Below are 14,107 nucleotides of genomic sequence, written 5' to 3'. Positions count from 1 at the left end.
CATTTTGAAAGCATTTCCTGGCATGCACAACATAACATCAGTGGTAAATCGGTAGTTGGATACCATTCTCAAAGGATAAAACCATTACAACAAACTGGAAAGCAAAACAGAAAGTGAATTTAATCTTGTTTCCTATCCATTTCATTCAATAAAGGCAGATAATGATCTTCAAATCTAGGTTCACTACTTTGACATTAGACCTTTGCAAGATTCATTTCAACACTGTAAAATTCAAACAGGTTTTATATGGACCTCCACATAAGCAATCCTGATCATATTTTTCAGCAGAAACACAAATTCACAGAGTACAGAGGAGGCAGACCTGACCAACTGGGCCACAGAAACACATCATGTTCTCTAAAAGTCGGTGTTAGCTGGCTGGCAAAAGTCAGAGAAAGCTCAAACTGAAACCGATAAAGGACTGTTTTGTAGCACATCCTGGACTTTAAGTGGAGTTGTTCTGGCAACTTAGAAGTTAGCTATATTCAGCTCCATCAAAGCAGAGAAGCAATGGAGCAATAACTCACCTAACTTACAAAATAAGGATACAAATGTAATACAAAAATATACAATTATTAAACCACTTGGTGGAGAGAAGCAGAACTCTTCTGTTCTCAGGACAGAACACAACCTGGGTAAATGGTGGAGGTAGAACTATGATGCGGAACTGCATCTAACCTCACTGGACCACAGCAGGGATAAGAACAGAGGCAGTTCCCACAGAACTGCACGGTAGAAACCATGCAGCCAAAAATTCATACTTTGAAATGGTATAAAAGTTTAAAAAGTCAAAATTAGCTCGACATATAACACAGTTTTTAAACTTACCTCTAATGAGTGCATGAAACTCTCTGTTTTTCACATGTCCCCTCTCAAGATCAATTTTTAATGCCAGGAGGAGGGTAAAGAGGAATTTGTGGTTTTCATACAAGCCTCTAACAGAATATGAGTGAATTTCAAAGGTAAGATACTCAATAATATTTGAGATTCTTTTCTGCGGTAAAGGAGACTTCTTAGATCTGAATCACGAAAACAAAGCACAAAGCAAGCATGTTAATAACAGCAAATACATTGGAAAGACAAACATCTGAATAGTAGAAAAATCTGTGTCTTCCTACTTGGCCATGGATTGATCAAATAACTTCAAGAACTGAGCCAGTGAAATTTGATACATATTATTGACCATGCTCATTTCTGTAATAAGAAAATAAAGAATGCTTCCACGTGTAGCAGCAGGTTGATATTCCTCCTGAGCAGTGTTAATCTTCACTTCAGTTTCTGCTGCCACAGACAACTTTTCAGCTATTTCAGCAGCTGTTTGCTTAGTTGTTTGCAGAACACCAATCAAGGATTCATCATCTACTAGTGAACCTAAAAAGTCAAATATTGGATGTTTAGGACATTTTTATAACAATTTTTTCACTTTATATATGTAAAAACTGAAAGGCCAAATTACAGAAATTATTTATAGCAAATGGAAATGATTTATTGAATTGCAGAAAGCTTTTAAAATGGAAACTAAACAGGATATGTAACACTACAAATTATTTTTATATTCTACATGCTAAACAAATGCATTCAACCTATGTCAGTATGAATACATCTATACCAACAGCTTGCAGCATGTACTAAAGAAGTTGTATTTCTTATGAACATAATATACATAAACATACCTATTCCTACACAGTAGTTCGATTATTTTAAAGTCTGTTGATTGGTACACTCAAAGTCAAAAAGACTAAGTCTTTTTGATGGATCCTAAAGGCATAGTCACACAACAGTATTCATACATCTCAAGTACTTCCTGATGGATTTGCTGGAAGTTACCACCTTGTTTTTCCACCAAAGAGACAGTAACTGATCATGTGCAGGCTCCTAATATACTGCAAAAGACTTTCGACACCATTTAAGCTAGTCCATTTTACTTTGCATTCTCAAAGGTTTAATGATTTGCCCATGATCAGATACCTTATCTCATTTGAGGGGCAGAAATGGATTTGTTTCATAAAACAACACTTAGTGTCTAGGGTGGCATGCTATAGTACCAAATCCCTCATACACTGATAAATCATCATACTTCAAAATTTCTACCATTAGATGTTCTCTTATTGTATCTTGGATGGATAAATTTCTATATGGAAATGTTCTAATGTGAATCATCTTAATCTGCCTAATCTGCTTAATCCTGGTTCTTTTACACTTTGATACAGAACCTCTGGTTGCACTTAGTTTGTACAGAAGATTGTCTTCCAGTTCTTTCATCTTCCTCTTATTAAAAGTTACATCTTCCATGAGTTTAATTCGATCTGCCTCTAGTTCCTATTATTAAAAACCAAGAAAATGGCATGACACTTTATGGACTGTAACTATGAGTCATACTTAAAATTCAGTTGCTGATTTTTCAAGTTCATGAAATGAGCATTTTACTTTTTCAGGTATGTAAAACATGTTTTTTTTTAAAGCAGCATTTATTCAGTATCTTATGAAGTATTTTATCAATGCCAAATGCTTGTGCTTAATTGTTTGTGTCATACTGACAGCCATACATAGAAGATCCTCTAGGTTTATTTTTTGATTTGGAAATTTCCATACCAAATCTGAATAAAATTTTAGAAAATGGCTGATGTCTTTTTTCCATTTGAACATTTCTTTTTCCCTATATACTAAAAACAGTTAAATAAAAAAAAATTAAGCATTCCTATGATTTGTGTGTACTGTTACCTGTTTTTCAGTAAGAATTACTCTTCTCAGTAACTGATTCTCAAGTCCTTTCATTGTAACAGTAAAATCAATAATTGATGTTTTTGCATTAATTTCAGGTGTGAAAGCAGGATTGGATAGCTTTGTAGTAATGTACAGTCTAAATGAACTCATAACCTCTACTTCCTTATCACCAACTTTCACCTGTGGAGTAAGTTAGAATAATATTAAGCAGAGGAAAATGAGCTTTATTTGACTCAATAATATTGACCAGGAAAAAAAAAAAATCACATTATTTGAAATGCCAAAGAGAGGAAGTTTATTTCACAATTCAAATTTGTCATTAAAATAACAATCGATGACCAAAGGTAGCAGTTAGGGTACATATAAAAGTAGCATCCCCATACAGGTAAATACAGGGATTACTTCCACTGTGGGTTCTCATTAATGGCTTCAGAACCATTTGGTTTAGGTTTTGTGCTTCTAATCACAACTCAGATGAAGATGGTAGAAACTACTGACCTTTGGAGAAGTCATTGTTCTCTTGTGCTCAGGGTAGAAAAGAAATTATTTGATCCAACAATGGAACATAAATTATTGGAAATTAATTCTGTATTTATTAAGACTAAGTGGATCTTAGAGAACCTTTCTAAGGGAACTACAAATTTATTCAGAGTTTCCACATAAATTTTTACAGAAGTTAAGATATTCCAAATCAGCTGTCTAAGTTGAAAGCTGCATGTGCATAAGGAAATCTGATCACTGTGTATGACCCTCCAAGGCCATTTCAAATACCTGGCTTTAGAAGAAGTAGGATCAAACCACTCCCTTAAGTATATTGTTTACTCTGACATTCAAAGTAAAACTACTCCACAAAAATAGCAATAATTTTATTTTCAATATCATCAACAATCTGGTCTACCATCTCTCTCATGTCCTAGCCAGTTAATTAAGATTATTTGAGAAAAATATAGAAATATACAGCATGTGCTGTCATTTTATTTCAGGATGTTTGAAGCGGGAGTATTTTTAAAACTTGGGAGTGATTTCTTTACCTAATGAAGGGCAGAAAGGCTCATGATTTTTCAAGGTTGGGAATATACTTAATATTATTAATAAAACTTCATGCTTTTTGGCTTGTTCCATTGGAAAACAGTGCTATTCCAGATTAAAGATTCTGCAGTTGATACAACCTGTACTCCACACTAGGAAGAGAGAGATCTTTTCAATTCTGTTAATTCTGTTAAAGAGTGTAAAATGAAAACGTTTGAAAATCAATAGAAAGTATTGTAAGCATTCAATAGGACAAACATAACTTGTTCCAGTTCGTATTCTTCAGTAGTTAAACTCAAATGTTAGACTCATGCACTTATTAGTCAGCTGAGGCTCTGTCTCGTGTATTTTATTAGTTTAATTTGATTCTTCACACTACCCTACTGAATACAAAGTTTACCTGATTCAGTAGAAGTTTGGAATAAAAGGGTAAAATATCATTCATCACAAAGCTAACTATTTATTCCAGGTCTTTTGTTTGATTACTAACCTTAAAAGTAGTTCCAGATTTCATGAAATTCTTTTCTAATATATTATCAAGGACTGGATCCAGCTCTTCACCTATATCTTCAATCATGAGTGATCGTCCTAGTGAAAGACTATCTTCTATGTGTGTACGGAAATACTTGTCATTCAAAGTTGTTACCTCAAAAAAAAAATTATAAATTGATATAAGGACAAAAACATTTCTTCAAAGTCTTACATGAAAACGAGAGATCTATGAAAATTTTTCATTGTTTTTATTAGTTGCATTTTAAAGAAAGTAGTAAATGTTGACCATGCAGCAATTTATGCAGAAATACTTCTTGTGTATACAATGAAAAATACCATAAAAGGTGAATTAAAAAATTGTCTGTAATGGAATCCACAAAACCTCATTATGAGAGTAATAATGTACCAAGTAGAACTGGCACAGCTTATTGAGAATTGAGGATGTTACATATATTTTTGAAATCAGAGATGCCTAGCTTTTAATTTTCTATCTGTGTCCTGAGAACTAGATTTTCTAATTTTAGTTTTGAAGTGTTAAGAGATTCTTTCTGGAAACCTGAATTCAGTTTAACAGATGAATTGCTGTTACAATATTATGAACACAGATGTCTGAAATATGAAATGGCATTCATAATATATGAAATCATTAAAAGACATTAATAATTAAATAAAATACTAATTTTCTATTGCTTCCTAATTTTGGACTTTCAGAAAGTTCTCATATTATTTTCAAGATTTCCTCTACAGGTATGAAATAGGACCATTCTACCAGGAAAACAGCTTGCAGAAAAGGATGTTGGGGTTCTGGTGGACAACAAGTTAAGCATGAGCCAGCAATCTGCTTTTGCAGCAAAGGCCAACAGCATTCTGGGCTTCATTAGGAAAAACATTACCAGCAGGTTGAGGAAGGCAATCCTTCCCCTCTGCTCAGTACTGGAGACACATATCTGGAGTCCTCTGTCTAGTTCTGGGCTCCGCAGTATAAGAGCGACACTGAAGTGAGTCCAGCAAAGGACCACTAAGATTATTAAGGGATTGGAGCACTTGACATATGAGGAAAGCTGAGACAGCTGGGATTATTGAGCCTCAAGAAGGCTCACAAAGGTATTTACCTATGTATATAAATACCTGGTGGATGAGAATAAAAGAACAGGGAGACAGACTCCTCTTAATGGCACACAGTAACAGGACAAGATGCCATGGGCACAAATTGAAATATAGGTAATACCATTTAAATATAAGGGGGGGAAAACCAAAAAAACCCAACTTTATTGTGAGGGTGGTTGAACACTAAAACAGGTTGCCCAGAGAGATGGTGAAGTCTCCATCCTTGGAGATACTCAAAACCCAACTGGACACAGTCCTGGTCAACCTCCTTTAATAGATCCTGTCCTGAGCAGGAAGGCTGGACTAGACGATCTTCAGAGACCCCTTCCAACCTCAACCTTTCTGTGATTGTGACAGTTTGCTTTATTAATGATAAAACAATAAGCAAAAACTTCACATTCACTGTACTTAAAATCTTCAAAATCTAGACATCCTAAAACCCCCAAAACTTACTGAGATTCAGGAGGACATGTGAGATTTTGGAACACTCAGGTTAAGGCTTTTAAAACGTAGGTTCCTTTTCCCATGCTACTTCATTTGTGAAACATTCATCTGTGATGCAAACTACAGGTGCACATGAACATCTTTCTCCTATATTTCATGAACAGACATTTAACCCTATTGGCTTAAGCTATAAAAGAGCTATTAAAATTGCAGTAACATTAGGGTAGTTTTCTCTAGGGTTTGGTTTCAACCAGTTGTCCTCAATTTTCTTTTGCAGCAGTAACGATGTATGAATAACATCTCAGGTTCTAAATTCTGGACTGCATCAGTTTAAGTACTTTGCCTACATTTTCAAAGCTCTAAGTTATCCTACCTTTGTAATCTTACTAATAGTTGCCTAATTTACTCTCATTTAATAATTTCATGTTATACTGTTTTGCTATACTTTTCACCACTTTGCCCTCTGTATAGGGAACGTACTCACCAATTTTGAACACAAGGCTACCTCTTTCTTATTTCTTGCTGGATTTCATGCCAGTATTTACTTACTATATAATCTTTTCCAAGTCCTTGAATGGGATTTACAGCTCTTCTCAGGTTCCCTGCTGATGCATCTACATCATTGTCAATCTCCATACAAGTTAAAGTTATCTCAGATATGTGTGTAGGAGAGTTACACTGACTCAAATGCAGACACTCTCTAAAGCAATAATGTTTGAAGGAATATAATACAGCACATTATTCCTTTAAATCACCGTTCACCTGTAATTCATTATCCTGTTCTTTCCTTTTAATCCATGATTTTCCTTGAGTTTGTGGGTCTACCAAAAGGGGATATCTAGTTGCCTTAGTGACAATGATACCATTCTGAATTGAGAGATCATCTCCAGGGAGTCCTTGAAGATTCCACTCACTAATCTGAAAAGGGGGGAGAAAAAAAAGTAGTCTGGAATAAAATCTCACTGGAATTAACCTTCAATTACAATTGTTCTAAGAAATAATGGAGACACCAAGCCAAAAGGGATGCATATCTGAAACTGCTGAAAAACAATTAATGAAGGTGGAAAAATATTTCCATGATTTTATTTTTATGGATGTTTTTAACTATATACAATGATAAAAAATATATTTTAAAAGTGTAAGAAAGTAAGAAGGCAGCTTGACAGCCAAATTAAACATTAGGATCAGTTAAGAGAAAACCAGGCTAAGAGAGCTTTTGGGGCTTAATATTTACTGAAGAAAACTTGAAGATTCTGGCATTGTCCTTTGTTTGGTTTCTCATACATTCACATTGAATGAAAAGACTTTGTGCATTCTTCTTAGAATGTTCTATCTGATACAAAATTTATTTTTGAAAACAGACCCAGATAATATTGACAGAACCAAAAGCTAACAATGAAACCCACTGTTTTCAGTGGGTTTTCAGTGATCTACAGCTGTGGTGATGGGTTCTCCAAAGATACTTGAAAGTACACTGTCTAACTGGCAATTGGCTAATTGTATAATATGTCACTTGTTTATAACTTGTTTACCTATCTAATCATTGCTCAGTACTCAGATGTTTAGTGGAAATTGCCCAGAACGTTTGGAAGCCACAGAACTACACTGCACAACAATATTGGGGATTATAGTTGTGTTTTAAGTAAGCATAATGCTGGCTAACAGTCACAGAATATGTTAAATGAAATTAAAATTAAACCCACCAAGCACCAAGAACTTACTGTTGGTGTATCTACCAACATAGAAATCAGGTTCAGGTTTTCAGAAAAGGGGATTTCATGGGCTCTCATCTCTGCTTCCCATAAATCTTTAAGCAAAAGCTTCCTGAAGTTTTGATTAAAAGGTCCACAGTATGAAAGAAAACCTGTGCAGAGCAGTACATCTCCCACAAGCCTAGAAAAGGAACAAAATCATAATTAAAAGGTGATGTACAATTTCAATTTCTATTGATTTAGACAACCAGCTTTTGAAACATAGTATTTCTGTTCTGAGGACAATTTAAGGAGAGAACTGTTGCTCTTTGAGAACAACATATATTTTCTTTGTCTTTCCAAAATATTTTTGTGGAAAAATGCAAGAGTAGTATCATATGAAAACATTATCTTCACCTCTACAAAGTAATAAAGCCCTGATGACAACTATTCCTTCTTCCATAACTGAAGAAAGAAATTGGTTTATTTCTTAAAAATATGTCTGCAATACGATATTTATCAAAAGATACAAACTTAATTCCCTTGGAATGAGCAGACCTCACCAGAAATGCCTAATTTCCCCATAGGAAATTTATGGAAACAGAAACATTCCACAGAAGCTGAGCCTAAACTATCAGGCTCTTTACCTTTAGCAACTATTTTGGTAGGTTTCCTGTTTTCTAGACAGCTATAATCTCTGGCTCCTAGGCTGCTCAGCATTTTGTCATATGGACAGCAACAGAATGGGGATTCCCAAGTTTCCAAGTTTCTCAGAATAAGGCCTGCTGTCCCCCATGTGTTTCAACACACATACTATAGGACAAGGGTTACTGTCTGGTCTCTAGGCCTCCTTCTTCTATTCAAATATGCCATAACTAATATCAGAAGGGATGCTTCTTTTCCTATCCAGTATTAGTCTAGGAATCCTCCCATCTTCCTTCTCAGTGACCGCCTTAGATCATCCCTACCTCCCACCTGTTGGAAATATTGGAATGAGGTGCAGTGTTAGGGGGACAGGAGAGGCAGCTGTAATATAGGCACATAACTGCACTAGAAATTATCACTTTGTAAATAAATTCCAAAATCAGAGGTATTGTTCTGAACTGAAATACAAGCACTCAGGTATTCACTTACAGAAGAAAAAAACAAATTTCATAGAATCACAGAATCATTAAGGTTGGAAAAGACCTTCAAGATCATCAAGTCCAACCATTAATCCAGCGCCACCAAGTCCCCTAAACCATGTCCTGAAGTGCCACATCCACATGTTTTTTGAACACTTCCAGTGATGGTGACTCCACCACCTCCCTGGGCAGCCTGTTACAATGTTTGACCACCCTCTCAGTAAAAAATTTTTTCCTAATATCCAGTCTAAACCTCCTCTGGTGCAACTTGAGGCAGTTTTCCCTTGTTCTATCGCTAGTTACTTGGGAGAAGAGACCAACACCCATGTCACCACAACCCCCTTTCAGGTAGTTGTTGAGAACAATGAGGTCTCCCCTCAACCTCCTCTTCTCCTGACTGAACAACTCCAGTTCCCTCAGCCGCTCCTGATAAGACTTGTGCTCCAGCCCCCTCACCAGCTTCATTTTCATTTCAGGATAGTTCACTTAATTGTTGTGGTTTAGCCCCAGCCAGCAACTAAGCACCACACCCCAGTGGGACAGGGAAGAGAATTGGGAAAAAATTCGTGAGTTGAGATAAAAAACAGTTTAACAGGACAGCAAGAGAGAAGGAAACAACGATAACAACAATAATACTACTGAACAAAGTAATGTACAAGAACAAGCGATGCCCAAAGCAGCAATTGCTCACCACCCAGTGATCGATCGCCCATCCCCGAGCAGTGATTTCCACCCCCACAGCTAACTCCAGTTTATGTACTGGGCATGACATTGTATAGTAGGGAATATCTCTTTGGCCAGCCTGGGTCAGCTGTCCTGGCTGTGTCCCCTCCCAGCTTCCCATGCACCCCCAGCCTTCTTGCTAGCAGGCCAGCACGAGCAGCTGGGCTGTCCTTGACTACTTAGCAACAACTCAAAACATCAGCACATTATCAACGTTTTCTCATCCCAAATCCAAGACATATCCTCACGCTAGCTTCTGTGAAGAAAACCAGCTCTATCCTGGCTGAAACCATTGTGTAACTAGATTAAGACTTCTAGGAGGAAAATGAAATACAATTATTAAAACTAATAAATTGCTTACTAGCTCTTCAGTTTTTACATGTATTTTGTTGGGTTTTTTCCCTCTGATGAATTTGATACCTGTTAATCTGAGATTTAAATTCTTTACTTTGCTGAGTCCACCTAACTTTCTCTCCACTCAGTCCATCTATAAGTGCAGAGGCTGCTTGCATCTTTCTTCTGCATGTTTCTGCATCATTCAGTAAGTCCTAAAATTAAAAAATATGTCCTACTTAATTTAATAATAGCATGCAAAAATCTAAAGAGTTATATATGTTTTCATCCTCTTACATTTATTATGACTTTTATTTATTTAAAATTCATTCTTGAGAACTCTAAGTGCATCTATTGTCTAATGTGTTTCTATTCACAGAAAGAAGGAAATAGGAGAGAACATAGATTTAAATATCTTATTTTTATACCTGAACCACATCCATGTGATTCAAGGTAGTAGGCCCTGTATGCATGTTTGTATCAATTCCTGATTACATAACAGTATTGCAAGCATTTTTCATAATACTAAAATACTTTTATCTCACCATTTTCTCCTTCATTGCTGCATCAAACTTTGCCTGCACTTTATCCAGTTCAGCTTGCTTTTTGTCTAATGCCTCCTGAGCCTTTGCTAATTCTGCATTAGCTATTTTCAGGTGGCCTTCCTGTTTTGCCAAGTTAGCCTGCAAAGAGAAGAAATATTAAAACAATAATTTTACAAGATTTGAATATACTTTGATGAATTTTTTAAAGCTTACTTAGTTGGTAATAAGACAATAATACATCAAAATAATGTTTATATTAATATTTATAGAAATACTAATATATCTACTCTGAAAATGATGTCACACAGATACTGCAGATATGATTTTTTTTTTGTTTAATAATAATGTAGTACTCAAGGTTCCTACTATACATTGTCAAATTTATTTCTTTCAAAAAAATTTACATTTAAAAAAGCTCATTAGGGAAGTAAGGTTTCTGATCTGTACCTATTGATTAGCCCAGAATAACAATCACTCAATCTTCTTGCTTGATTATATGCTTTATTATTTCTTTTTTATTTGTACAATCTGTAGCGATCAACAATCACAACAGGAGATCGATCTTTTATCAGCTAACAATATATCTTTTACCCACTAGAAAACCAGTGAATGTTCCCATTGCTCCTAAACATATTTATGCTGAACACAAGAAATACATTAAATAATTTTTTTTAATCATCCACCTGCATTACTGTTGCTTTTGTAAATAATACTTCTACCAGTGACAAAAATGTGGAAAATATTTGGAATCACCATTCAGATGCTTTCCCTTTTACTTTTATTTTCCCCCCTCTTTTGTTGGGGGGTGGAGGACGGGGGACGACACAACAGGTAAACTGTGCTACATGTATGGATTAAATACTTGTTTTAGAATCCAAAAAGCAACAATCACTGCATTAGAGTTTCTACATGGTCTTTACTTCTGATAAATTTTTTATTCAAATGTTCAAAAACATCAAAAAACCCACCCAGTTACCACTATTGCAACGTAACTCCTTTACTGAGGCAAGCTCTGAATCTCTTCAGAACGCCAATATTTGGGCAAGATATCAGTCCTTCACTCCCTCTAAGTTATCGTGTGAAAGCAAAGAAGTCAAAATAGCTGCAAATCTCTTTTTGCAGGACTCTTTAGAGAAGGAATGAAGATCCTCTCCTGGTACAACTTTTTGAAAACAATTATAAAGTAATTATAACATATTAAAAACAAAGACTGAAAACAGCTTTCACTGTACACAGTAAACTAGAGCACATAAATTTAATCTAGGCTGATTTTCTGTTCTGTGTTCTGTCTAGAATCAAGAGGAGGATATAGGCTTTTTTTTTTGCTATTATCATCCTTAGCCACTAAAGTCTACAAGCAATCATGTCTGAATAAAGTTACCTAAATATATTTTTTAAATCCTACTAAAGTAAATGAAATTAAATTACATGAAAAGCAAAGACAAAGCAAGAGATGATGTATTACCTTAAGAGGTAAGACTTCTCTGTTAACACCATAAAATATTGCCATGGCTTGTGTCCAAGAGAGGAGTCCTGCCACATTACCACACACCTTTGTACCATACTCCAGTGTATAGTCTTCCATGTTAAAGTAAGGCTGGAGTAATTCTACCGTCTCTTCATTGATTGAATCCTTAGGAAACTGCTGTAGACTCTGCAAGAATGGACCACTCATAAGCTGCAAAAAACAACACAGAATATTTATAAGCTATTTACACATTTTACATTCAAAAGCCTGTCCATAGGTATGTTAAAAACAATGTTCCTAAAATTCTTCTGTAAAAAGAGGGTATTCATACAGTTAATACTATGTGTGCTACTCAGCTGTAATTCGTCCCACATGCCTTCAATTATTTTAAAGTTTAAGCGGTTACACTCCCATAACTAGGCTTGAAAGTTACTGATGTATCTTCCATTTTCTATATTCCTGTGTTGCCATTTAAAATTATTTAAGAAGCAGCATTTCATTAAAAAAATTGAACCAAGATAAAGCCTCAGAGATACATTTGTAACTTATCTAAAAAATGCTAAAAAAACCTGCTTATGCATTTGTGAAATGTGATCTAAATTCTTCCAGAAAGGGAAATCATTGGGTTTAACCTTCTTCTAACAAATGTTTAACATGTTAAGAGCATCTCATGGAATAACTGCTTGCCCCACTTCATTATGTCAGTGGAAAATAAAGTTTTGATGATTTCTTAATTCCTGGAAAAGCTTAAGTAAAAAGCAAGAGCTCTTTTCATATCCAAAAATACATATTTTTTCTTCATTTGTATGCCAAAAAAACCTGAGGCAATAATACTGGCAAATTAATACACTAAAAGAGGTAGAACAGAATTTAATGAATGGCAGGAGAAGGCACAGAAATAAAAGAGTATCCTGAGAGAAGATCAAAGTCCAGAAGGAAGAGACGTCTGTCTGTCCAAGGAATTTGGGCCAGGAATATTGAAATGCAGAATGGGAAAACCTACTATCTCTTAGTCATTCAAATAATCTTTCAATCAAGAAGCCTGGGAGAATCAGAAAAGACTGTTTAAATGTGAACCCACAAGTTTCCAAAGAGAAAGAGGTGCTTTCCAGAACACCCTTATATCACGTATGGTTAACATGATTGGTATGATTTATTTATTTGCTACCGGGTCACATGCTAGGAACAGGACAAGGAAAATGTAAAGCTCCTACTGCAAAAGGCGCTAAGCAATTCACTTACTACTTGCTACCAAGTAAACTCTACTTATATGCTATGCCTATCTTAAAACCATATGTTTGCATTTTTAAAAAATTCTGTCCTATTTTGAGTAAACAGCATCATAAATTCTCTGATATGCAAGTTGCTATTTCTGATGTTTAAGAAACACTGTTGGAAAACTCTACTTACTTTTAACGATTCTCCCCACGACGGCTTGCAGCAAGGCTTTTCTGGATCCATGGTAACTGGATCTAATTGCTTTTGGAAGAGTAGCAGACAACAGTCCATGACCCTCATAATTAGGTGAGGAGGTTTTGCAAGTTTTCTAACAGTAGCAATATCCACTGGTTTGATGGTCTGTTTGAAGAAAAATGTAACAGAATCCTGCATCAACACCATTATTCTATTTTCCCATCCAATATCTTGATTTTAATGTTTGTTTGTTTGTCATACTTTTCTCTGAGGCCAGTTTATACTAAGTACATTTAAAAAAAAGTAACTGGGCTTACTTTAATAAATTTCATAGTTTCATGAAACTTTAATAATTGTAATGAATTTGTATTAGACAAGAATATTTTCCCAATGCTAAAGACATCAGTCAAAAATCAAATTTAAATGCATGGAACCACAGTATTAATTTAACATGTCAGTCTAAGTGACTGAAGAGAAGTATATTGTAAAATTGCATAGGACTTACTTAAAAGCAGTTTCCTTGGTAAAATAGTAGTTTGGATATTTAAGGGTTAAGTGTCATCATTTATTCTGAGATGGATTTGGTTATTTTTGTTGGTTTTTAAGTTATTATAGGTATGAGATACTGTTTGTTTACTTCATTTTCTAGTAGCATCACTGACACTTTGCTTAGTTCAATAACTAATACAAAAATAATAAATGATTGCAAACTTCAAAACTAACATTAATCTGTGTCTACAAAATACATGCATGCCACTACCTGTCTAGAAGTAGTAGTTATAGACATATTATAGAAACCACAGGATCATGTATGAATCCACACATTTTATAAGTGAATTTTGTGACCATTTTTGGAAGTTTCATAGATCTCATTATCTAAATGTCAGTGTAAGAGCAAACAATGCTCCTTTTCTGGCTTTTTCCACTCAATATTTTTGTCACATAAATTCTGGTAACTGGAACAGAAGGCCTTAAAAATATAATATATCATTGATTTCTGATTCCAGAGTTCTT

The 14,107-nt window shown here is 35.0% G+C and overlaps 1 protein-coding gene across 1 annotated transcript in view; it reads right to left on the bottom strand.

Annotated features, from left to right (window-relative positions):
- Positions 1-14,107, bottom strand: part of DNAH8 (dynein axonemal heavy chain 8) — a gene marked incomplete at its 3' end in the record, with an annotated part of 134,656 nt that overhangs the window by 26,655 nt on the left and 93,894 nt on the right. The window contains exons 65-75 of the mRNA XM_081998590.1: positions 13,091-13,258; positions 11,678-11,890; positions 10,213-10,350; positions 9,755-9,882; positions 7,518-7,689; positions 6,559-6,714; positions 4,244-4,399; positions 2,722-2,904; positions 2,214-2,319; positions 1,119-1,371; positions 829-1,019 (exon numbers count right to left, since the gene is read on the bottom strand). Coding sequence (XP_081854716.1) covers positions 829-1,019; positions 1,119-1,371; positions 2,214-2,319; positions 2,722-2,904; positions 4,244-4,399; positions 6,559-6,714; positions 7,518-7,689; positions 9,755-9,882; positions 10,213-10,350; positions 11,678-11,890; positions 13,091-13,258 — 1,864 coding nt within the window. The remainder of the gene's footprint in view (positions 1-828; positions 1,020-1,118; positions 1,372-2,213; positions 2,320-2,721; positions 2,905-4,243; positions 4,400-6,558; positions 6,715-7,517; positions 7,690-9,754; positions 9,883-10,212; positions 10,351-11,677; positions 11,891-13,090; positions 13,259-14,107) is intronic.

Source organism: Phaethon aethereus (genome assembly GCF_964289735.1).
Source record: "Phaethon aethereus genome assembly, chromosome: 3".
Classification (NCBI taxonomy): domain Eukaryota; kingdom Metazoa; phylum Chordata; class Aves; order Phaethontiformes; family Phaethontidae; genus Phaethon; species Phaethon aethereus.
This window is presented reverse-complemented; position numbering and strand designations above follow the sequence as displayed.